At 45.9% G+C, this 24820-nt stretch overlaps 1 protein-coding gene across 1 annotated transcript in view; it reads left to right on the top strand.

The window, feature by feature from the left end:
• The window catches only part of SEC16B (SEC16 homolog B, endoplasmic reticulum export factor), a 76059-nt gene that overhangs the window by 17346 nt on the left and 33893 nt on the right, over positions 1-24820 (top strand). Inside the window, exons 7-17 of the mRNA XM_060232482.1 lie at positions 585-724; positions 3158-3219; positions 4020-4155; positions 5812-6042; positions 7290-7387; positions 7465-7546; positions 10358-10475; positions 12068-12182; positions 17284-17314; positions 19300-19374; positions 20449-20589. Coding sequence (XP_060088465.1) covers positions 585-724; positions 3158-3219; positions 4020-4155; positions 5812-6042; positions 7290-7387; positions 7465-7546; positions 10358-10475; positions 12068-12182; positions 17284-17314; positions 19300-19374; positions 20449-20589 — 1229 coding nt within the window. The remainder of the gene's footprint in view (positions 1-584; positions 725-3157; positions 3220-4019; positions 4156-5811; positions 6043-7289; positions 7388-7464; positions 7547-10357; positions 10476-12067; positions 12183-17283; positions 17315-19299; positions 19375-20448; positions 20590-24820) is intronic.

Genomic DNA, 24820 nt, shown 5'->3' with positions numbered 1-24820 from the left:
CAATTTTCCCCTCTCTCCTTTCTGAGAGGGAAGAACAGTGCAAATCTGAAGGGGATGCAGATGCATGTCCTCCTGGAGCATCCTGATGACGCTTCATTGTGTGGTGGTGCATGCAACCCTTCCTCCACTGCACAAAGATGGTTACAAATGTGTGAACTGGACTACAGGGCTACCCCTCTTTGGCTGGGTCCTTCTATGGCTGTATCCACACATGGCTGAATATTGCTTTCATTGCAGTGCAACAACCGTTGCTTTCTGAACTGTCAAGTCCATGCAGAAAAACCCAGTCGCAAATGACTTCTGATAGCACACCAGTAGTGTAGAGTCCAATGAAATGTGGATGCTGCCTAACTCTCTGTCATTGTGCTGAGTCCCTGACTGTTGTTCCTGCAATTGCAATAACCTTGAGGACAATAGTGGCTATTTACCTGCTTGCTTTGGGGGTTTATGGAAGAGGAGGCCTGCTTCAAAGGGTAGCTTGTAGGATCGTTTGTGGTTTCAGCTGGCTGGCCAGTCTGGGCCAACTGCTGGCCTGGGTCACAGACTAGGCACTAAAGGACTTGGCATGTGTGCTTATCTTTTAGGAGAAGATATACAGGCACCTCAGAAGTTTCCCTCGCCCCATGTACCTGTCTGCTTTGGAGCTGGAGGGCACCTGGTCCGAGGATGTCCTAATTACCCAGCAGAAGGGCAACCTGCCCTTGTTGAAATACACAGCCTGGAAGTAAGTGCGACTTGGCCCCTGGGAAGTAAAATGGAGTGTTCTGTATCTGCCCAGAGCAGCTTGATAATTTTTTTGTTGCCTTCACACAGTGATCTCCAGCATGTCACCCAGGGCTTTTTTTTTTTTGTAGCAGGAACTCCTTTGCATATTAGGCCGAACCCCTGATGTAGCCAATCCTCCAAGAGCTTACAGTAGGCTCTGTAACGAATGAACGAACAGATATTTAGCCATCTCATATACATCAGGACTATATTATTTTAGCACCTATTTTATATGTTTTATGTATTTTAAATAACTTATTTGTAATTAATGTTTAAATTGCTATGCTTTATGTGAATCATGGGACTCCCATGCCTGTTATATTGTTTATTGTTTAATGTGAATCATGGGACCCCATGTCTGTTAGCCGCCCTGAGCCCGCCTGGCGGGGAGGGCGGGATATAAAAATAAAATATTATTATTATTATTATTATTATTATTATTGTCTACATCAGGGGTGTTTGGCCTAGTATGCAAAGGTGTTCTTGCTACAAAAAAAGCCCTGGTGGCATCCATGTGTATCATGATGCTGGCCAATGTGTTTCCTAGCACCCATTTCCCCAAGGTGCCTCTTTCCCAAAACAAAGAACCAGTCCAGGCTTCCCTCTATTTCATTGGAGCTGATGGCACTTGAGGCAAACTCAAGAAATATTGCCTTGGAATCTGCAGGAGCCGTACATTCAGAATTGCTCTCCACCCCAGTAGAAGGGGAGGGGCTGTGGCTCAGGGGAAGAGCCTGTGCTTTGCATTCAGAAACCCCCAGGTTCAGCCCCCCCCCCCACATCTGCAGTTAAAAGGACCAGGCAGTAGGTGATGTGAAAGACCTCTGCCTGAGACCCTGGAGAGCAAACGTCAGTCTCAGTATTGACTTCAATGGACCAAGGGTCTGATTCAGGAGCTTCAAGGATGCTTGGTGTGAGATCTCCCAACCTTGTGTAATTGTTCCCCTTACCAACCATTTGTTGGGGGTGCTTGCTACTCTTTCTCAAAGCTCCAGAAGTGCCCTCTGGCTCAACAAGTCTGGGGATCCCTGCCTTGCCTCTCCTGTGCCTTCCCCCTTGCTTTCTGTCATACATGACCAATGCTTTACAAGCTTCCCTTCCTGTGGAGTATTTCTTTGGGCTTTGACTGTTGCCCAATTGACGTGGGATGGCAAATTTAGTTGGCTGTTTTCTTTCAAAACACCCACCTGCTGATTTCTAAGCACTCAGCCAAAGCATCCATGGTTTTCAGTTTCGCCATAATCATCTTAAAAAGGCAGAAGACTGAGAATAGAGCCCACATTATGTATTGTGATCTTCTTGGGCATGAGGATTCCGAGGAAGTGGCAAGTGTACTGGGTTCAGAAAGTGAGTGGCAGATTGGGCATGGAATGGGGGTCACTGGGTGGGTGAATGTGTGGGAGATATTTGTGAGTTTCTTGCATTGTGCAGGGGGTTGGGCTAGATGACCCTGGAGGTCCCTCTTAACTATGATTTTATGGAAAGCCTGGTTCTCAGTTCTGCTGCATACGTATCAGGTAGCCCCAGGCAAGCCATTATATCTCAGTTTTACCCTAAATTTGCAGCCTCAGGGTGATTATATTGCTAACTTGCAGGGCTAAAGATTACTGTGATAGCGAACGTGAAGAGCTTTGAGCATTTTTGCACATGGATTTGACTAGCAGGAACTCATTTGCATATTAAGCCACACCTCCTGATGTCATCATTGTTTCACAGGAACTCATTGCATACACCCCTGATGCTAAGCCAGCTGGATCTGCATTCCTGCTCAAAAAAGTCCTGGATTTGACTATGTTAAGACAGAGAACAATGACCTTTGTCCAGGGCAGATTGGCCATTCAGGCCACTGGGAAGAGTCCGGGGGGGGGGCGGGATGAGAACTGGGGTCCACCAATCACTAGGGCTGCTCAGACCTGGGATCTATCCCTCAGCAGGGCCACCACAGCCCAGGGAGATGGATAAGTCCATCTTGCCTTGCTATATGGGCCCATCTGGCTCACCCTGCCCAGCATAGCCAGGCATCTCCTGCTAGGGACCTGCCTGGGCAGGCTCTCCTTCCTTCTTTTGAGGAGACAGCTGAAGATGAAGGCAAGGCCAAGGCAGGCTGGTGACAGGACCCTTTTCTGCCTTCCCTTTGTCACAGGCTGTTTGTTCTACCTCCCCATCCTGCCCTATGCAGGATCATACATCTGGCTTGACATCCCTCCTGATCAACTTATATGTTCCAGAACACCACTGGAAGAGAACACGGGCAGTGCTGCAGGAACCTGCTCAGAGAGCCAGTGGTTCCAGATGATTAGAACAAGCACATGACAGTCAGTTCCCCATCATCAGTTTAGCTTTATGCTTCCAGTCAGGATCTCAATTTTCTGAATCTGCACTTGTTGTTCAGGTTATTTTACATGACACTGCTGAGCAGGAGGCTATGCGAGACTTCCCAGGACCTCTGATCAGGTACGGTATCTCTGGAGGGCCATAATTACAGATGTCATAGGACATGTGCAGCTAATAGACCACTGGTCTATCAAATCCGAAGTTGTCTGCGTTGAGGGGCAATGGTTCTCCAATGTAGGAGGCTGAGAAAGCTTTCACCCAACACCTTCTACCTGATATCCTTTAATGGAAACCGGATCAATTTTTCATGTTCTGTAACTCAGTTTTATTCTTCTTCTATGATGGCCACCCCAGCCAAGGGGGTTTCAAGGCAAGTGAGAAGCAGAGATGGCCTGCCATTGCCTTCCTCTGCAGAGCCTTCCTTGGTGGTCTCCCGTCCAAGTACTGACCCTGCTTAGCTTCTGAGATATGACAAAATCAGGCTAGATTATCACACACCTTCCTGCCTGAAGATGCATTGAAGTCTCATAATTATGTGGTCTTCCTCAAGAGAATAACTACAGTAACCAGGATGCAGCCCACAGTTTTGCTTCTGCATTGCCGATCGGTCAGGGAATTGGTGTAGCATTTACGAAACATGAATAGAGACAAATGCATAGCCTGCACCAGTTCAAGGGACCAGTTGTACAGTCTTCAAGCATGGCCCTCCAATTGCAGCTACCAAATCTTCAGAACTCTCCCTGCCTCAGGCTGTGCATTTGTTCTCTTCATTCATGTTTTGCAAATGGTACAGCAATACGCTAAAGTTCCTGCTGCTCTTTCATCCCAAGGAACCCCTGATAGTGCTGCCCCAGGAGTTCTTGCTCCTTAGGGGACTGGAGAACACAGCTGAGTTGCAGGCAGTTTTTCTGTCATTTCAGGGAAGACTTGCACAAGGTAGATGTGATGACATTTTGTCAACGCCAAGCAGCCATGGGCCATGACCTGGGATCTAACCAGGGGCGAGATGCCGCCTTGCTTTGGAAACTCCTTCTCCTTCTTTGCCGCCAGAATGGGGTACGTACCTCTTGGGTGGTGTGCCTATGTGTGAGTGAAAGAGAGGCTGAATCGTCTTGCAGCAGGACCTCACAGGAGCACAGCTCCTGAACCTTTCTGAGAGTTCCACCTCCTTCTGAGAGTTCCACCTCCTTGTCCATTGAATAATATGTGCAGCTGCATAACAATCCCTGGATGAGCTCCACCACCTATTTTTCTACAAAATGACCCCTGATCTTTCCATGTGGGTCTTCAGTACCCCAACACAAATTTCACTTCACTTCCTAACACAAATTTCATGCTTATCCCTTGTTGTTTTCAGTGGAACCAGCACGCCTTGAATTCAGCACGAGCTCACAGGAGTGCAGCTCCTGAACCTTTCTGAGGGTTCTCCCTCCTCCTCCCCACCTACCTTCTCCATTGAATAGTAGGTGCAGCTGCATAACAATCCCTGGATTAGGAGAGTGGGCAGCCAGCCAGCCACCAGGAGCTTTGCTACACCCCCAGCAGCCCTCATTAACCTCTGGAGAAGCCTATGCCACCCTTTCTCCACTTCTTATGTTATTTTGGGTAGTGGGTGGCTTGCTGGCCTTTTGACTGGGGGAGGTGGCCAAGGAGAGCCCCAGATGAGAGAGGCCTGCTTGAGCTGGCTGGACCTCTAGCCAGCCCAAGCAGGCCTCGCTCACCCAGGGCTCTCCTTTCTTGCATCAGGTTGTTTTTGGCTGGTGGGGGGGCAGCATATGCTAATGAGTTATGCTATTGAGGTCCACCACCTATTTTTCTGCAAAATAACCCCTGGGAACCAGGATCTGTTTGGTTCAGTGGTTAAGTGCATGCACTCTTATCTGGGAGAACTGGGTTTGATTCCCCACTCGCAACTACTGGAATGGCCTTGGGTCAGCCATAGCTCTTGCAGGAGTTGTTCTTGAAAGGGTAGCTGCTGTAACAGCTCTCTTAGCCCCAGCCACCTCACAGGGTGTCTGTTGTTGGGTGGGGGGGGGGGGGAGGTAAAGGAGATTGTGACCATTCTGAGATTCAGAGTATAGGTGGGATATAAATCCAGTATCTTCTTCTGTTACTATCTTGGGTTTGTTCTAAACCTGGACAGTATGACTCCAATATTTATTTATTTTTTTGCTTCATTTATACCCCTCCATTCTCTCCAATGGGGACCCAAAGCAGGTGACATCATTTCCTCTTCCTGCATTTTATTCTTATAGCATTCCTGTGAAGCATGTTAGCCTCAATGTGTGTGGCTGACTCAAGGTCAACCAGTGAGCTTCCATGGTAGAGTCATGACTAAAAAAGCTAGTGAATATATTAATAAAACCCTGTTTTGTACAGAGGTGAAGTTTGCCCCGGGTGGTGAAGGAACCCAAGTAGAACTTCATTCCTCACTCTCAGTTGAGAGGGAGTGGAGGACTGAGTGAGGAGGGGAAACTCTGAAACTATCGCTGTCCCATGACATTGACTTACGTTTCACAGCCAGCGCTTTTAAGCTGTTGTACCAACATTCATTATTGAACCTGAAATACAGATTTGGGAAGAATTCAGTTTTTAGAAAAATGGATTTTGTAAGTTAGCAGTCACTTGACAAAGCAAATTTGCAAAATTGTATATGTATGCAGTTCTGCTCTCCCTTTCCCTTTCATGTTGGGTCTTTGTTTTTCTTTCCAGTCCATGGTGGGGTCTGACATAGCAGAACTACTAATGCAAGACTGCCGGCACCGGGAGAAGTACAAAAGACAAGAGCCAGTAGCCAATCTGATCAATCTGACGGATGAGGAGTGGCCGGTACAAGTCTATGGGACCCCAGATCTTCTCACAGGGGAGATAATGCCAAGTGTTGGCACACAGAAGCAAAACGTGGAGAAGTTCACCAAACTCCTCTTCTATGGGAGAAAAAAAGTAAGCTGATAGGTTGGATATGCAAAAGTCTGATTCATACGTGCCTATTCATCGCTTTGGCATCAAGTGATGACTCTCGTGTGTGGAACAGCCACTAATTAATTGCCACAGGTCAGAAAATCCACATTCCTCAGTCCCATCTTGGATATAATTCTGTTCAAGGGAGAAGAACATTATAAGGGTGTCAAAAGAACTGTGAAAAGTGTAACGTGAACACTAGGAAAAGGCTTTGACAACAGAAGGGGAACCTACTTTGATGGGGGAGCACATACTTTGCATACAGAAGGTGCCAGTGACAATTCCCAAAAAATAAAAATTAAAAGAAATTAATGTAGGATATTCTGGATCAGTCCATTTAGTCCAGCACCCTGTTTTAAAGGTGGTCAGTGGGATGGTCAGTCCATCGGTGAGTCCCTTTCCTGCTGACTGCTCCCCAGCATTTGGCAACGTGAAGCCATTCTGCCTCTAAACCCAGAGACCCCATTTGGCTGTCATTTTTAACAGCAAGCAATAGACCCATCTTCTATAAGTCCAACCCTTTTAAATCTATCTAAGCCAGTGCTCATCATCCCCACATCTAGTGGCAGTGAGTTCCACAAGTCATTTTCCCATTGTGAAGCACAGTAGTACTTCCTTTTGTGTGTCTTGAGTCTGCTGCCAATCTGCTTCACAGGCTGACTCTGAGTTCCAGTATTATGACACAAGGGGGAGAGAACAGTCTCTCTGACTCCTTTACTACGCTGTGCATAATTTTGTAGGCCTTTGTCATGCCACCCCTCACTTGTCTTTTGTTCTAAATTTGGGTCCTCAGCATGGTACCTGTAGGTGCCATGGTGCCCATTGATATTTTTCCTGGCATCTGCTGTTTTTAGAAAGTTGGTGGGGCCAGGTAGGGTCGTAGGCCATGGAGATTTGATTGGCTTCAGATTTTCAAAAACGCAGCTTTTGGCAGCAGCTGCCACCAAAGCACAAGGATCTTCACTATGTGACTGAAGCTACGTTGCAGTAGTCATTTTGTGGCTGGGGTCACCACCTGCAGAAGCCATTTTGTGACAGCCATTTTGCAGCTTCACCCATCATTCTGTGTCAGAATTCCAAAAGTGCCCACAGACTCAAAAAGGTTGGAGGATCCCTGTTCTAGATGCTTCCAACTAACGAGGATTGGGAAGACCTGACATGATGGAATACTACAAGAGAGGAAACTGGAGAGAAAGATATCTTTATATAGATTATTATCTTGCTTGCAGGAAGCACTGGATTGGGCCATGAGGAACCAGCTTTGGGGTCACGCTCTCTTTCTATCCAGCAAGATGGACCTGAGGACCTATAGCTGGGTCCTGACCGGGTAGGTAGATCCCAGTGCTAGAAAAGTTGATGCTCCCAGTTGATGCTCCCACCTCACTCTCCGTCCTCTCCTTACAGGTTCACCAGCACTCTGGCCTCCAATGACCCTCTGCAGACGCTTTTCCAGCTCATGTCTGGAAGAATCCCCCAGGCATCTCTGGTATGGAATCCAGCTCTCTCCTGCTGCTTCTGGCTTGTCTAAATCTGGGACAGGGATGTTGTCCATGCTGGGGTTGGTGGCCTGGAGGCAAAGAGGGACTGTCCATAGAAGAGCAGTTCAGGCTGAGAAGGAAGGGCAGATGCAGCAGCCTTACAGGATGGAAAAAGAATACTTTTGGCCCCTTGTGTCACCTAACCTCCGCTCAGCTGGCAGCTGCAGGCACCCTCCCTGGATATCAACAGCAGTGGCGCTTCGGAGTGGCAGAGGGAATTGGCTGGCGTCTCGCTCCTCAGGAAGGCTATGAGGGTTGTGCAAAGAATTATGGGACAGGCTTTTCTTTATTAAAATGTTTATAGCTTGCCATTTCCTTGTGGTTCAAGGCAGCTCAAGTTTAAAAGAGCCAACAGGCTTGTCAGCGTTTCCTAAAAATGTTTAGAGGTGGCACTGCAGACATCTCCTCAGGGAGCTTGGTCCATAGGGTGGGAGCCTCAACAGAAAAAGAGTGGGCTAGCCTTTATGCCAGGAAGGCTGAGTTCTGCTGCTAGGACCCCCAGTTTGAGACCTCTGACACCATATAGAATGTATTAATATATTTATACCCCACCTTTCCTTGTGGCAGTTTAAAAATTCCAATTTAAATTGTACAAAATAAAATACCCTCTATAAACCCTCCTCCTTAAAAAAAAAAAAAAGAGCCCGCAGTCTGTTCCCCATTAAAGAAGAAATACAAGTGACACTTCCCATTGAAAGCAAACTCCCCTTCTCAGAATATTTTTCCTAGGGCAACTGATAGCTAGTATGCTTCTTAGCTTTGGCCCATTCTGCTGCATCTCAGAATCCATCTGGCTTCTTTCTTATCCTTAAGGCTGCCATATGGCATGCTGTGATTTCCTTTTGTATCATTTCCCCCAGGCATGAGAAAATGCCATTGGTTCACTTCAGCACTAGAGCAGGTCCCTGAAGTGTCTGGGAGATGCTGGCCAGATCTGCCCTGCTTATCCCGGCTGGTGACTCTAATAATGATATCTGAACGATAGCCCGTTCAGTGCTCATTTTCAGAATGATGTAGAATCTAAGAGTTGGAAGGGACTTCCAGGGCCATCAGCTCCCTGCACAATGCTGGAAATTCACAGATACCTCCCCCCCCCACACCCAATGACCCATGCTCCATGATCAGAAGATGGCAAAAACAAACAAACAAAAAACCTCTCCATGATCCCTAACTAAACTGGCCTGGAGAAAATTGCTTCCTGACCCCAAAGTGGCGATCAGCAGTTCCCTGGTGATGCTCTGGTGTTGGATGGGGGTGTCTAGCAGTCTAGCTTGGCAGATTTTTAACATGATGTCTTATGCTTCCACGAAGAAGATGAAGAGGAGGAAGATAAGAGAAGGCATGGAAGAGCTTGTCTAGTCAGATGTAATAAAACAGGTGTGACTGGGCTAGGCTGGAGCACTGAGTAACCAAACTTGAAAACAGTTTGGGATGAGTGGGTGTTAGTTGATACTTTTAAAAAGTATAGATTATTTCCCAGGTAAGAGTAAAACTCTTGAAGCCATGAATAGTAACATGATCAATAGCAGTTATAGAATAACATTGTAAAATAGTTATATGAAACAGTACTCGGTTAACCAACTGTAAGGTCAAGAGAGAACTGTCGTAATTACTGATCCCCGTGCTGGGATCAGTTAGATTGTTTTAGCTTGTGTTGTGGGCAGGATCTTCCACAGGAGTTGGTGTACAGGAAACAGGAAATACCAGGGGTGGATCCTGTCAATCTGTTTGGCTAGTGGCAAGTCCTTCATGGGAAGTATCCTTGCATCACAGCCAAGTGTCATGGCTAACAGAGCAGTTGGATGGGATCCATCCAACCCTCTGTTCTTTTGACCAATCAAGGGTCAAAAGAGTGAGATCCTAGAAATGACATCAGGCTTTGCCAATCTGGAAGCTTTGTACTGCTTGCCTATCACAAGGGCTGATATTATCAGAGCTTTTTTTTTTTTTTTAGCAGGAACGCACAGGAATGCAGTTCTGGCTGACTTGGTGTCAGGGGTGTGTGTCCTAATATGCAAATTAGTTCCTGCTGGGCTTTTTCTACAAAAAAAGCCCTGGCTATTACACATTCCCATCCTATTCTATGCTCAAAGAGGGCTATGTTTCCTTAGTCACAGAGACCCAAGCCTGTTGTCAGGCTAAGTTCCAACCTTGAGGTTTCCAGCTTGCCCCAGGTGCCTTAGCCAGGTCCTTTGATCAGGATTCATAGTTCTTTTTGGTTTATTGATTGATTTTAAAAAAAATTATAAGCCTGCAGGGACTCAAGGCAGAAAGCAACAGTAAAATTACCACAACTCTAAAAATGACAGAATTAAAATGATCAACAGAAAAACTTAAAAGTTCCCCAGAGACTGTTGTCTTTCAGAACCCACAAAGAAATAATTTTGAGGATCAAAAGGCTCTTGTGATGAACTGAGTTTCATTTAAAATATGACAACATTGAATTTAACATCCTGGTTTTGTGCTGTTTCCATCTGTAACTGCTTCTGCTCCTCCAGTGTTCATTTTCCTCTCTGTTTCTCTCTGGTATTTTTTTTTCATTTTCTTCTTTAAATTAAATTTAAAAACACACACAACGATATGCAACAAGTGCAGTCAAATATACCAGAGAGAGATTTTGTGAATATTTCTCTCTGGTATTTTTATATTGTACCCTGCCTTGAGGATTGCTGGAGGTACTGATTTTTTTTTAAAAAAAGTAAACCATCTTTTTAGTTTTCTACATGTTCTTCTCTCTTTCTTGCCTCTTTTCCTAACAGAGCTGTGGGGATGACAAATGGGGAGACTGGAGGCCACACCTGGCTGTCATCCTGTCCAATCAGGTGGGAGATGCTGAGCTGAATCACAGAGCTGTTGTCACCATGGGAGACACATTGGGTGAGAAGAGTAATGAAACACACACACATTATACAGAGAAGGATAACCATGTTCTTTAAGTCTGCTTGAAGGGTTGGTGTGGCATAGAGGTTAGAGTGTTGCATTAGGATCTGGGGTGACTGTGTTTGAATCCCCCCACTCAGCCGTAGGCTAGTCTGATCCTGTCAGATCTTGGAAGCTAAGCAGGGTCAGCCTTGGCTAGTATTTGGATGGGTGACCTTCAAGGAATTCAGCAGAGACAGGTGCTGGCAAAGCACCTCTGAAACATCTCTTGCCTTTAAAGAAATCTAGCTTGCCACCTAGTGGTGCATCAAGCTAAAAGAGCTAGAACTTCTGGCTGCCAAACAATCTTAGGATCTCCTGACTGTTTTACACACAGTGCCATACAATAATAATTATTAATTATTACTCAGCCATGAAAGCCCCCCCGCAAGTTGACATTGGGCTTGTCACAGTCTCTCAGCCTAACTGACCCTCACAAGGGTGTTGTGAGGATTAGGTGAACAATAGAAAAAGCTACTTTGAATCCCTGATAAGAGAGAAAAGTGGGATACAAATTAAAGTTAAAAAAGAAAACCTTTTTACTTCAAGGAGATAGCATGATTTCTGTTTCTATCTCAGCATAATATAAATATGGGAATTGTGTGTGCGTGCATGTGTGCGCATGAGAGAGAGAGAGAGAGAATCATGTAGGAAGAGTCGTGTCCATGTTGATCTTCTTGTCCAAACATTTGACAATGAAGTGGTTCTTTCTATGTGAATCTGCTTGACCTACAGTGTATTCTTCTTTTGTTCCCATGTCATCCATATCATGGGAAGCAATATCAGAGAATACTGCAGTTCTCTGGAATTCAGGGGAGGGTGGGATAGTTATTATTACCAAATTAGTTATTGGTTATTATTACCAAATTGTGATGATTGCCTTAGGGCTTCGCTTAACCTTCTCACTTGTGTTACTTTAATGGAGCACAATGACAATATTTAGGAAATTAAATAAATAGGATTGGATCCTGTGGACCTGTTCCGCTAGCACTGGCATTTTCCTCTGGCACAAGGAGCTCCCTTAGGGCATAGGGGACATGCAGATGGTGGCTGTACAGGGCAGCCATATTTCTTCCTGCTCCTCAATTCCTGGATGGTGGAGAATTGGGGCCAAGTGTGGAGTGCCTGCCATGGTGGGGGCAAATGGCAAGCCTCTGCAAGGATAAGAGTGTGTAGCTTAAGAAGCCGTTGACATAGCACATCGTTTGGGCAACAGAAGATCCGGCTGTAGAAATCTGATAGCCCAAATCTACTTCCCGGCTTCCCTTGATTCTTTGTGCCCATCTGATAGATACTGAGAGAAGAACATGCCATGCACATTTTCATGGGCTTGGATTTGCATTTAACTATTCATGAAATAGTAAAATATTTTGAACAATAAACCTGGCAGTAAATGAGATGAAAGATTGGGGTGTATTTTAATTCTGAGGGGAAAACTTGCATGGCTACAGCACCCCCTGTATATTCTCTCACTTTCCAGGGCTGGATTTTTTAAAATGTGTGTATTATAATCTGTTCTGAATTTAATATGTTGACCTTTCCTTCCTTAGCTGGGAAGGGGTTAACGGAGGCAGCTCACTTCTGCTACTTGATGGGGAATGTCCCTTTTGGTCATTTTGGAGTTAAAACGCACCACCACATGGTATTGCTGGGCAGTAGCCAAAGGTGAGTAAATTCATGAAGAGGGGAGATCTGGCTTAATTAATAATAGAGCTTTCTTTGTAGTAGGAACTCCTTTGCATATTAGGCCACTCCTACCCTGAGGTAGCCAATCCTTGAGCTTTCAGTAGGCCCTGTAAGAAGAGCCCTGTAAGTTCTTGGAGGATTGGCTACATCAGGGGGGAGTGGCCTAATATGCAAAGGAGTTCCTGCTACAAAAAAAGCTCTGAGAGTACTTATCTAGTTATTTACTTCATTTATATCCTGCTTTTCTTCCCAGTGGGGGCTCAGAGCAGCTTACATTGTTCCTCTCTCCTCCATTTTATCCTCACGACAACCCTCTGAGGTAGGTTAGACTGAGAACATGGCCCAAGGCCACCCAGCAAGCTCCCTTGGCAGAGCAGGGTTTCAAACCTGGGTCTCCCAGATCCTAGGCTGACTCTCTAACCACTACACCGCCCTGGCTGTCAGCATTTTTGTAGCTCGTTTTGAAAGAACCTGATAAACATTATCTCAGTTCTGTTGTGACAGTGCTGTAAGACTGGGTTGGCCTTGGAAAATGGTCATCAACTTGAATCCCACTCCTGGGGGTTCATAGCTCTAGTGACATTTGAACTTGGCTTTGTTGCTAGGGCTGTCAATGAAACAGACCCCTGCCCTGTTGCTGTTGTACTTTTGTTGATATATTTACAGAGCCAGTTTGGTGTAGCGGTTGAAAGCGGCAGACTGTAGTCGGAGAACTGAGTTTGATTCCCCACTCCTCCACATGCAGCCAGCCAGGTGACCTTGGACCAGTCACAGTTCTCTCAGACTTGTTCTCTCAAGAGCAGTTCTCTCAGAACTCTCTCAGCCCCCACCTACCTTACAGGGTGTCTGTTGTGGGGAGGGGAAGGGAAGGGGATTGTATTGTAAGCCACTCTGAGAATGCTTTGGCCAGTGAAAAACAGGGTATATAAAAAAACCCTTCCTCCTCAATATTTATATCCAACTTTTCTTCCCCTTGGGGACCCAGAACAGTTTACAACATTGTCCTCCTGTCCGCCTTTTCATCCTTACAATAACTGCCCTGTGAGTTAGGTTAGGCTGAGAGTGTGTGACTGGCCCAAGATCACTCAGCAACCTTCCGTGGCACAGTGGGAATTCAAACCTGGGGCTCCCAAGATCTTAGTCCAGCATTCTAACCACTACAGCAAACCGCTTACATTTTTATTCAAAGCGCAGGTAACTATTATGATCTGATAGAGTCTGTGGGCCAAACTACTGCCAAAGAAAAGACAGCAACCCCCCTCACACTCCCTGCTGCTATGTGGAAGCAGCCGCTAGTTACGAGTATTACCGCTGAGAATCTTTTGTGAGGAAGGATCAATTTTCTTGTGTGACAATGGATGGCAATCTGTATGATAATAGGAGGGTCAGAAGAAATGCCTCCAGCATGGTTTTGTTGACAGCAGAAGAAAACAGACTTTCTACCGTGTTGCGGAGAATCTATACAATAGTTCTCTACCACCTTGAAGTGAAACTGTTCATTATCTCCTGACAACTGCCCCAAGTCCTGGTACAACATTTATAAGACTGCAGAAGTACCAGCTGTGGAGTTCCTAATCTGTAATTCCTTGATTTAAACACTGGAGGTCACTCTGACACTACGCAGTTTTTAAAAAGAGTCTGCAGAGGCTTTACTTCACATTTGTATTTGGGATTTTGTGTGTTTGTTTGTGTGTGTGTTGTGTGGAATTCAACCTCAGGTCTGATCACTATGGTCTCCTGAGCATATGTGACCTCCTTCTCCCCCCAGCTGGGCACTTGGCACAAATATCACATCTCTCCAGTACCTGGAATATTCTGATTAAAAGGCTTTAGGAGAGACCTCATTGTGAGTTGAGGGCTCCACAGAGGAAATCCACCACACTCAGCACCACACTCATTCTCAGATTAAAACTAGAGGCTTACTTTTCTCTTTACGCTTAAAAAGATAATGCGTTTTTACATGTTTTGCCACTTCTGAGGGGTGAGAATTTTTTTTTCCAAGGGCTACGCTAGAAGGTTTAATTTCCTTCAGTGATGCTGACAAAAATTCGTAATTACTTTGCTCAGAGGATGAATTTACCTAGGTCGCGTATATTAGGCACTGAACGTAATTGTCTTGAAAAGCCCTAAATTGGCTTGTAATATAAAATGAGATGCTGCACGTGCACAGAAGCTTAAGTCTATTTCCCGTCCGGTTTATAGGCACCACTCACACAGAGACTCCCAAAGAGAGATTTTCAAAGCACTGGAGCTAAAGTTTCAGGGGGGGGGAAGAACCTGTGTCATAGTCCTAAGTTTAGCTGAGCAGCCCATTAAATTTCTAAAGTATTCTTTATTTGCTATTCCCCCTTGGTCATTTTTTTTTCAAAGCTGGGATGAAGCAGTAACTAGGTTCACCAGCTCGAGGTTAGGAAATTCCTGGAGATTTGGGGGGTAGTGGTGGAGTCTTAGGAAGACGGGCTTGATGGGAGCTAGGCTTCCAAACCCTCCCGCCCTGGCGGGGGACCCCAGGATTTCCAGCCTCTTCCCCTGCTCCCCCAAAAAATGGAAGCGGGGGGAGGGGGTGGAAACGGCGCCAAGGAGTGCGGCGAGCCGCCCCATCTCAGAGCGGGCGATGCCGCTGCACGGCTGCCGCCTCTTCTCCGCTCACTGTAGCTGCTCCTCCGAGATGGGCTCAGGCTGAGCCCATCTTGAAGGAGCAGCTAAGATGAAGCCGAGAAGAGGCAGCAGCAGCGCAGCGCCAACGCCCGCTCCGCCTCTGAGGTAAAATCAGAGAAGGGGAGGGTGGAGGCAGGCCAGGAGCGTGGCGAGCCGCGAGTCCGGGTCCTAGAAGGTTCTCTGATTTTACCTCAGAGGCGGAGCGGGTGATGGCGCTGCGCTGCTGCCGCCTCTTCTCGGCTTCATTTTAGCTGCTCCTCCGAGATGGGTTCAGCCTGAGCCCATCTCGGAGGAGCAGCTACGGTGAGCGGAGAAGAGGCAGCAGCAGCGCAGCGGCCGCCCACTCCGAGATGGGGCGGCTTGCCACGCTTCTTGGCGCCGTTTCCCCCCCTCCCCCCTAGCTCCACCCCAGTGTCTCCTGGCTCCACCCCCAAAGTCCCCAGATATTTCTGAAATTGGACTTGGCAACCCTAGTGGGAGCACTTTCAGTGGGGTATCATGCCATAGACATAGAGTCCACCTTCTAACGAGGCCATTTTCTCCAGGTGAACTGATCTGGCTCCTGGAGATCAGTTGTAATCAATAAGCTGCAGAGATTTGTGAGCAAAAATTCTACTTTGTAAGCTACTGGCATTAAAATTGTGAGCTACTGCCACTGAAATTGTGAGCTACTGCATAAATTAGTGTGTTCTGGGGTCATCCTTCCTGAGCTAAGACAAAAATGTGTGAGCTGGAGGCTAAAAATCTGTGAGCTTGCTCATGCTAACTCAGTTTAGAGGGAACACTGGTTGTAATCCCAGGAGATCTTCAGTTACCACTTGGAGGCTGGCAGCCCTAGCGGCAACAACAGCAACAGTTTTTCTCCAAAGTCTTGGTGTGAAATGCATTTCACACCAAGACATTGGGCAATGATTTTGCTCTTAAAATTGTGAAATGTGTGGCTTAGGGCAAAAATGTGTTTTTTGGGAGGAAGCAGCAGGAGTGGATCACCAAAGTGAAAATGAATGGAACGGAGAAGAATGAACTTGGAAATATCTTCTAAACATTCTAAAACACCTTCTAAACATTTGCATCATCCACTGAAAATTTGATGAGGCCTCAGCCACCTCAGGGATTGTGCAGCTTGCTTTTCCCCCCTGAGGGCATGGAATAAGGTTTGCTCACAGTTCTGCAGAGCCTGAAAATCACTCTTGGAGTATATCTGGGAAATAACTTTAATCCTGCCTTTCAGAATCCCTGGCTTTCCCCCTTGTAATGTCTCCTTTTGGTTGTGGGTTCCCCGGTTGTGGGTTCCCAGGCAGCTATCCTCAGGTCCATTCAGCAGAGACGTTGGCTCAAAACGCCAGCTATTTATTTGCAAGGAAGCAACCACCAACATCTTCAGCTAATGTACAGAACTGGAAACTGAAACAAGAGCTCCCCCCAACAGGACTAAACTAAATCACACAGATATTAAGGGAGGAGCAGACTGTTCTATTATATACATGCATAATTACATTAAATATACCACATCCTTGCCCAGTATGTCACGGTCAGGAGTTGAATTCAGTCGTGATGTTGCTGGGATTTACCTGCATCCATGCTGAGTTCTCTACCAAACTTCACCTTCCCCAGACTCAACCCCCTCATCTCTGGGGATTTCCCAGCCCAGAGTTGGCAACCATGGTTGGGACTCTGAAGTGGGACTGGTGAATTACATGTCAGTTTCCCGAACAGTAACAAGTCATGGCTCCCCAGTGCATTTCAGGTTGGAGAAATAGTGTGAGTGGGAGGTGGAATCTTAAGTCTTCTTTGCATATGTGCAGCGGTCTCAGAGAAAATTGGGCATCCGTGTGGAAAAAATGCATCTTGCACAATTTGGACTTGAGGATGGGATGATAACTTACCAGTAGGTTGATGGTGAATCCTTGTTAGAACTGGTTTTGAATGTGAATCTTTTAGGTCCACAACTAGCATTTTGGCAAACTTGATTCTTGCTAAATGAGGGTTGGTACTAGTGGGGCCAGCCCATGGATTTGGGGCTAGTGCAGGGAAGCCATAGACCACCCTTTCTTGCCCCTGCCCCACCTGTGGGGAGGCCGGAAGATCCTACCCATTATCCCCATGCATTGTGGGGGAGGGGAGGAGAAAAAGACCCATGGGATGCCTCCAAGGGCTGCTAATTGCTGCGGCAGACCCTAATCCATGTGTGTGTGGGGGGGGCAGAGTGGTGAGAAGGCTGGTTGGTGCACCCCTCCATCTTTGACACCCCAAGTGATTGTCCAGGTGCACCTATGGATGGGCCACTCCGAGTTGCTGAAGTTCCAGATTCCAAATGTCAGATTTGAGCATGAACAATTGATTTCAAAATATCGTCTTTGAATTTTGAGATCAACACTTGCTGTCAAAATTCAAGATATGCCTGTTGATTGGCTACATGGAGGAAGGCTCATATACAATTTGCTACATTAACAGCCAAAAGAAGTAAGTCCTGACAAATTTAGTGGGTCCCAGGTAAATATGCACAGGGCTGCTGCGTGTCGACTGTTGTTCTGCAAAATATTTTATTTTATTCTTTTTTTTTTATTTTGGTAAGTTTATATTCTGCCCAAATACAGATTGCTGATGCTTCTCTGGTGTTAGATTCTCTCAAATTTAGATTGCTGGGTGTCTGAGAGTGTCAGGTTTTTCTATATGTCAGGTGTTGTCAAATTCTGATAGATCCCCCATGCCAGCCAACATACGCTCTCAAACATTCACTGGCGCAAAATCTCTGGATAACTGATACAAATGCACAGGTTGAACATTTGCTGACCCAAAAAACATTCCTCATCACATTTAGCAAATCGTTCGAAGAACTGGGGGAGTAAACATTTCCCTTCTAATGAAGAGGATAGCATTTTGCATTCCCTGCCTGGAATTGTGACATCATGCTGTATTGTTGTGCTATCTTATTTATTATTATCATCATTCTGTTCTTGGCCCGATAGTTGTTTTATTCTGTAAAATGTGCCCTTCCTGCCTATGATGCACTTTATCTTATCGTTTGGTTTGTGAATTTTATTTCACTTTTTAAAGTCTAAATCTGTAGGTTTTTATTGTCATTTAATTCATGGTGTGATCCGCCCTGAGCCCGTTTACGGGAAAGGGTGGAATATAAAGCCTGCAAAATAAAATAAATTTTAAAATGTGGGAAGTCAGCCCACAGGTGCAGAGAATTACATTTCAATGCCGTCCTAAGCAGGCTCGTGGCCTTCTAAACCAATTTACTTCAGTGGACTTGGAAGGGTGTAACTCTGCTTAGGGTTGCATGGCAAATGCTGGAGCGCCTCGTTCAAATCGTCTTCCCATAGGCAAGCTGTGCTTGTAGTGAGTGATTTAGTCATTCACCTTATGAGGCACTGTTAAGGTTAAGAATCCAATTTGAAGAGCCAACAATTCCACTTATGCAAATGGCGCACTGGCTGGATAATAAGGAAAAGATTTTAACGATTCATTTCACCTTTACATGGCTTGCTCCTTATTAGTATTGCTGGGGCCAAGTGCTTCTTGCATCTTCAAGCAAAGCACATCTGACACTTAAGTGTTTAAAGTTACTTACATGGAATCTCAAAACTTTTGGGTTACCAGTGATTTCCCTAAAGGATTTCCCTCATCTTACGGACACTAGACGTTACATCTGCCACGAATCATGTGGATTTCCCTGACAGACAGTTGTGACATTGAAGTTCTAACATTCCCCAAGCACTTTGGAGTTCAGTTCGGCTCTGGAGTACATAATGGAGGAAGGAGAAGCTTCAATCTCCCTCCTCCCCACACCATTTTCCTGAGTGGAAACAGCCATGTGGGAGTGTATTTGTCCCACTGTGGTTCTCCCTGTGCTCCGTAAAATGGGTCAGGGATCTCTGACCTGTAGAAGATGTAAAGTCTAGTTAGGTCTTGAAACAGTTTTTTTCTACTAGGCATGGCACCTGACCCTTGCTTTCTGTACCCACTGCTGAGGTAACCATAACACACCCATGCAGAACCATCGTATTATTTCTCCCCCTCCCCTCAATTTCTCCATTTTGACAATCTCAGTAAAGCAACAGCTGTACCCCTCATGTAAGAGAAACAACCTTGGTATATATTTAAAAGGTGTGTTACCGTTGATCAGTTAGCTCTAATTAGGGCTTTTTTTCCTGGGGGAAAATGGCGGAATGGAGTTCTGGAACCTCTTTGTGGAAACAAAATTCTCAAAAAAGTTCATGCGTGTCACCCATGTGTTTCTCCCTCATTTCCCTCTTGAGAGTTCCAGCACCTCTTTTTCCAGGAAAAAAGAAAGCCTGACTCTAATGCACTTGAAATGGTGCCATGGAGAACATTGGCGAGGTAGTCGCAGTTCGAGATGTACTGAATGGAGTCTTAATGGATTCTGTGCTGGCCTCACAGTGCAGGAAGAAAGTTTGTAAGGTTGGAGGATATCCACAGGACGGAGGTCTTTGAATACTGCCAGCTGCTGGGGCATCCCAAAGCTTTCATCCCCACTTTCCAGGTAAGAGAAGCTGCCTTCCAGCTGCAGCCAGCAGGTTTAAGATGGGCTGAATCCTCACAATGCTGAATTTTGCACTATGGTGGTCATGCACAACTGGATTCTCCTGTGTGGACAAGACAATCCAGGAAGTGAATTATTGCTGTTGCTCAATGGCGGTGCAACATGCAATGATGTGCATGTGCAGCCATGTATCCAACTTCAAGAATCCAATGCAGGGGAGTGGAATGTCTCCATAGATACTTCCAGGAACAGGACCTCTCCAGTTTTGTCTTCGATGCTTTTGCTAGAAATGAAGGGTGGTGATTCCAGCTGTTTGATCTTTATTCGTATGAATGATGTTTGGGACAACTCTGTTCCTGGATCAAGGCTGCCCTAGGTTTACCCCATGGAAATGCCAGGTCCTTAAGAAAACTGATTGCGTCACCTGCAACAAGATGGGGCCTTAGCCGTGGTGGAGGTAGGCCTGTAGCCAGGATTTTAAAAGTCGGGGGCACTTAGGGGCTTCCCTCCACTGGCCACTGTCACCATGACTCAGGGTGCCTGACCTTCCACCCTGTCCCCCCACTGCCACCACTGCTTGAGGGGCCTCAGGGGTGAAAGCTGAGAGGCCAGGGGCACTCTCTTTGTCTCCTGGTAGACCCTTTAAATGGTGTGGGAGGGGCAGCAGCTGCTCCTGGGTACCCCTCCTGGGCAATCATGGCAGAGGGAGGTGGCAGGGGGGAGGGAAAGTTGGGGCACCTGACAGGAAGTCAGGGGGCAGGGCCCCCCAATGCCCCCCACCCCCAGTAGCTACAGGCCTGGGTGGAGGCAGTGAGTTCACTGCCCACCAGAAGTAGCAATTTGTCCAATTTAAACCTATTTTGGAAAGAAAATGCTTTTAAATTGGTGACATTCTCTTGTTGAAGAATGGGATGTTATTTTTAGAGTAGCTTCCTGGGGTGTCTGAATGTACTCTAGGGAGAGAGGGCTGGCCACAGCCTTCTGTTCAGGACCGCCATTTGAGAAGTTCAAGACAGAATTCTTTCCTCTTTTGCCCTTCAGGGTCTGTACATTCCCTCCCATTCTCTTTCACAGGTGTACAAACTGATTTATGCCACTCACCTCACAGACTATGGCCTTACTGCCCAGGCCTTGCATTATTGTGAAGGGGCTGGGATGGCATTCCTTGCCCAGAACGGAAATACCAACCCCGTCCTCCTAGAGCAAGTTATCAAGGTGAGTCTTTGATTATGGATGAATGATACTAACAAAAACATGGTCTGCATTTCTTAAGGATGCAAATTGAGGAAGTCCAAACTGGGACAGGCTTGTTTGATTTTTCTGCTGCTGGCGTGTCTGCTAACACAAATATACCAAAAAATATTGTGCAAATCACACTATTAAATACCTTGTACAAATTATGTTATATTGTGTAGAAACATACAAAAATTGTCATATATTCAAAACATTTTAGCAACACAAAAGTCTCAAATGTATTATTTCAGGGAGGACCCCACAAAGTCTCTTATTTTCACAAAGAGAGTACTTCGACTCAAAAACAAAGTTCCAAAGGAGTCCCTCCGTTGCTTGTCGGCTTCTGAAGGAAAAAATCTTGCCTTCACTCAACCACCGTTTTTTAATTGCGTTCCGCTGCTCCTGCAGCTTCCTCATAAGCCAACTGAAATTCACAGCCAAGTTTCTCTCATACGCCCATTTCAATCTCTCAATTGATGGCTGGTGGTTGTGTCTGCTGACACAGCTAGGCTTCTGGGTGCCCACTAATGGTGAGCAGACTCCCAGTAATTATTGCTGCTGCCTGTCGACGCTCAGCTGGTCAGTGGGGAGAAGCAGGCCAACTAAACCAAGGGGAGGGAATCACAGAGCAGTTATGTCACTTCTGGCGCAACTTGGAAGTGCTGGGATCACACTGAGGCAACACTCTAGTGCTTGCCCAGAAGCTTGATGGAAACCATAGAGTATGGGGGTGGATGCTAGAGTGCTGCCCTGGTGTGATGCTGGTGCTTCTGGGTTGAACTGGAAATGACATCATTGTCCCTCATCAAAGATTGTCACCCTACAGTAAACACCTGCCTCCCCCATCTCCTACCAGTTGCCAGGCAATGCTGTGCCAGTTATTCTAAATACAACATAGTTGCAGCAGGGTTTCATGGCATGTGTTCCTGTCCTGGATCCCTGGCAGTGTCTGTCTCCCCCAATAGGCCACTGGGTCTTTTCAAGATGGTAAAAAATGATCAATTGAATATTGAATATTGTTATTGAATATTATTACCTCCAGATTTCATTTTAAACAGTAAATCTCTATCCCTTTTCCTTTTGAAGATATAAAGGGAAAGGCATATCTCTGCAATGAAAGGGTCTGGAGACTTTCAAAAAAGAGAGAGGGAGAGCTGGGAATTCAGAAAACCACAGACTGTTATAATAATAGTCAAGTGCTGATTTAAAAAGACACAAGCCCTCTGGTGGCAGAGGGGAATGGCCACTTTTGGGATAGCTGCTTCTGGCTGCTGCATGGGCAAGCGCAGGAAAATCCAAACTTCTCTACCCACATGGCAACCATCAAGGCTTTGCTGTAATCTTCCTCCAAACTTCTCAGCAAATCAGGTTTGGCAAAGATTGGAGAAAAGCCAGGGAAACCCAAAGGGGTACATGAGTACTGTGGACAATATATGAAGCTGCTTTATATTGAAGTGCACCATTGGTCTGTCAAGGTCAGTATTATCTACTCGGATCAGCACTGGCTCTCCAGGGTCTCCAGTAGTGGTCTTTTTATATCGCCTGTACTTGGCCCTTTTAATTGGAGCAGCTCGAAATCAAACCTGGGACAGTCTGCATGTCGATTGGATGTTCTACCACTGAGATGCAGCCCTTCCCCACATCAAATCAAGTGCGATTTGATTATTGGATCAAGCAGCGGGGAGGAGGGGAACCTGCTTTCCAACAGCATCAAACTTGGGACAAATAACCAGTGTAGAAAAGGTCACATTTAAGACTGAGCTGTCATTTTATATTTAATTTGCACCTTCTTGTTTGGAGGTGCCGAAAACATCCTGATGACCTTTAATGAAGCAGGCATGAAAAAAAAAATATGTAGGATAGTTGTGCACGAGGATTTGTATTTGTACTTTATTTGTTATGGAAAAGTGTGAATGCATGCATACCCATGGCTTTGTGAGTTTGACAGGTTTTTACGGAAACAAATCATGGCTGTTATTGACACATCACTGCCAATAGTGGAAACAACTACAGTGTCTGGTGTCTTATTGCCTTGATCATGCAAACTGGGAATCCCAGGCTGAAATCCTAAGAACATTTTCATGATGAATGTAAATGCTATCGAATAGACCTGTTTAGGATTGCTCATTAACAGTGTCATTCTAAGCCAAGTTTTATCTTGAAGTCAATGGGTTTAGAAAGGTATAATTCTGCTTCAGACTGACTGCTAATAATGCTCATGGGAATCTTAGAAGAAGGAGAATTGCAGATTTATACCCCACCCTTCTCTCTGAATCAGAGACTCAGAGCGGCTTACAATCTCCTATGTCTTCTCCCCCCACAACAGACACCCTGTGAGGTGGGTGGGGCTGAGAGAGCTCTCACAGCAGCTGCCCTTTCAAGGACAACCTCCACAAGAGCTATGGCTGATCCAAGGCCATTCCAGCAGATGCAAGTGGAAGAGTGGGGAATCAAACCCAGGTCTCCTAGATAAGAGTCCATGCACTTAACCACTACACCAAACTGGCTCTCCCTGGTATTCTTCTTTACTTACAATACACCAGGACACAAATGCAAAATCTTGGGATTTATTTTGGTGTAGACAGAGTACAATTGGACAGGGGAAAAACCTGATCAGTAGGTGACTCAAATGTCCATTGCAGAACTATAATTTGACATTTCAGTTCAATCCTGCGGAGTTAACTGTTCCCACTAGCCTCTCAAACCTTCCAGCCCTCAGTTTGGGCAGGCTAGCATTCCTATGTGTGTATTAAGTGCAGCCAAGTTGCTTCAGATTCATGCTGAATCTATGAATCAATGACCTTCAAAATTGTCCTATAGTTAATAGCATTCTTATGAGAAAGGAATTTCCAGATATGAACACCGAGGCTTATAGTGACATGACATTTTGTTGAAGGCACTGAAGTGCTGATTGGTCAGGGAACTGTAACATGTGAAGTGGATCAGTGGCAGAGTCCTCCAAGAGTCCTTCTATGCCAATCCTACTGGAATAACTCCCATTCATTTCAAGGGAGCTGACACAGGAGAACTTCCTCGTGCATTGTTACCCAGTTTGGTGTAGAAGATGAAGATGAAGATATTGGATTTATATCCCGCCCTCCACTCCGAAGAGTCTCAGAGCGGCTCACAATCTCCTTTACCTTCCTCCCCCACAACAGACACCCTGTGAGGTGGGTGGGGCTGGAGAGGGCTCTCACAGCAGCTGTCCTTTCAAGGACAACCTCTGCCAGAGCTATGGCTGACCCAAGGCCATTCCAGCAGGTGCAAGTGGAGGAGTGGGGAATCAAACACGGTTCTCCCAGATAAGAGTCCGCACACTTAACTACTACACCAAACTGGCTCTCCAGTGTAGTGGTTTAAGAGCGGCAGACTCTAATCCGGAGAACCGGGTTTGATTCCCCACTCCTACATATGAGGTAACTTTGGGCCAGTCACAAGTTCTCTCAGAGCTCTCTCAGTTCCACCTACTTCACAGAGTGTCTGTTGTGGGGAGAGGAAAGGAAGGAGATTGTAAACTGCTTTGTGACTCCAAGTGAAGGGCAGGGTATAAAGCCAATTCTTCTTCTCCTTCCCACTGCATACTTTTATTTATTTATTTTATTTCTGTACTGTCAGATCAAAGCAACATTTATTGTCTTGGTGGCAAACGATAATGTTACTGACCAGGTCTGCTTTTAAGTCCACTAAAGTCAATGGGAATAGGACAGCTGTAGTCCTAAAAACACTTTCCTTGGAGTTGGACATGGATTTATTTCTGACTACCTGCTTAGGATTGTTCTCCCACTTGTCTAATTTACCTCAGAGGGTCGCTGTAAGAATAAAATTAGAGACAGGAAAAGCATGCATGCCACCAAGACTTCCTTGAATGAAAGGTGGGATAAAAAAGTAAAATGGATGGAAGTTACCAGGACAGTTGCAATGGAAGCCAAATGTTGCTTCTCTGAGATATGATCATGTGCTACAGATCAGCTTGGGAAATTCCTGGAGATCTGGTGGTGGTTCCTGGATAGGGCAGAGTTTGGGGAGGGGGAGGAGTTTAGTGGGGATGTGATATCACTCTAGAGGTGCGGTCACACATACTAAATGAGGCAGTTTCAATCCACTTGCCCACCTGCCTGGATTCTCCCCTACAGCCAGGCCTGTAGCCACAGTGGGGCCCAGAGTCCCGACCCCACCACTTAAACACCAAGACCAGAGGGCCTGGCCCCATCAC

The sequence above is a fragment of the Heteronotia binoei genome, chromosome 2 (genome assembly GCF_032191835.1).
Source record: "Heteronotia binoei isolate CCM8104 ecotype False Entrance Well chromosome 2, APGP_CSIRO_Hbin_v1, whole genome shotgun sequence".
NCBI classification, from domain to species: domain Eukaryota; kingdom Metazoa; phylum Chordata; class Lepidosauria; order Squamata; family Gekkonidae; genus Heteronotia; species Heteronotia binoei.
The sequence above is the reverse complement of the archived record's forward strand: the minus strand, read 5'-3'. Positions and strand labels throughout refer to the sequence as shown.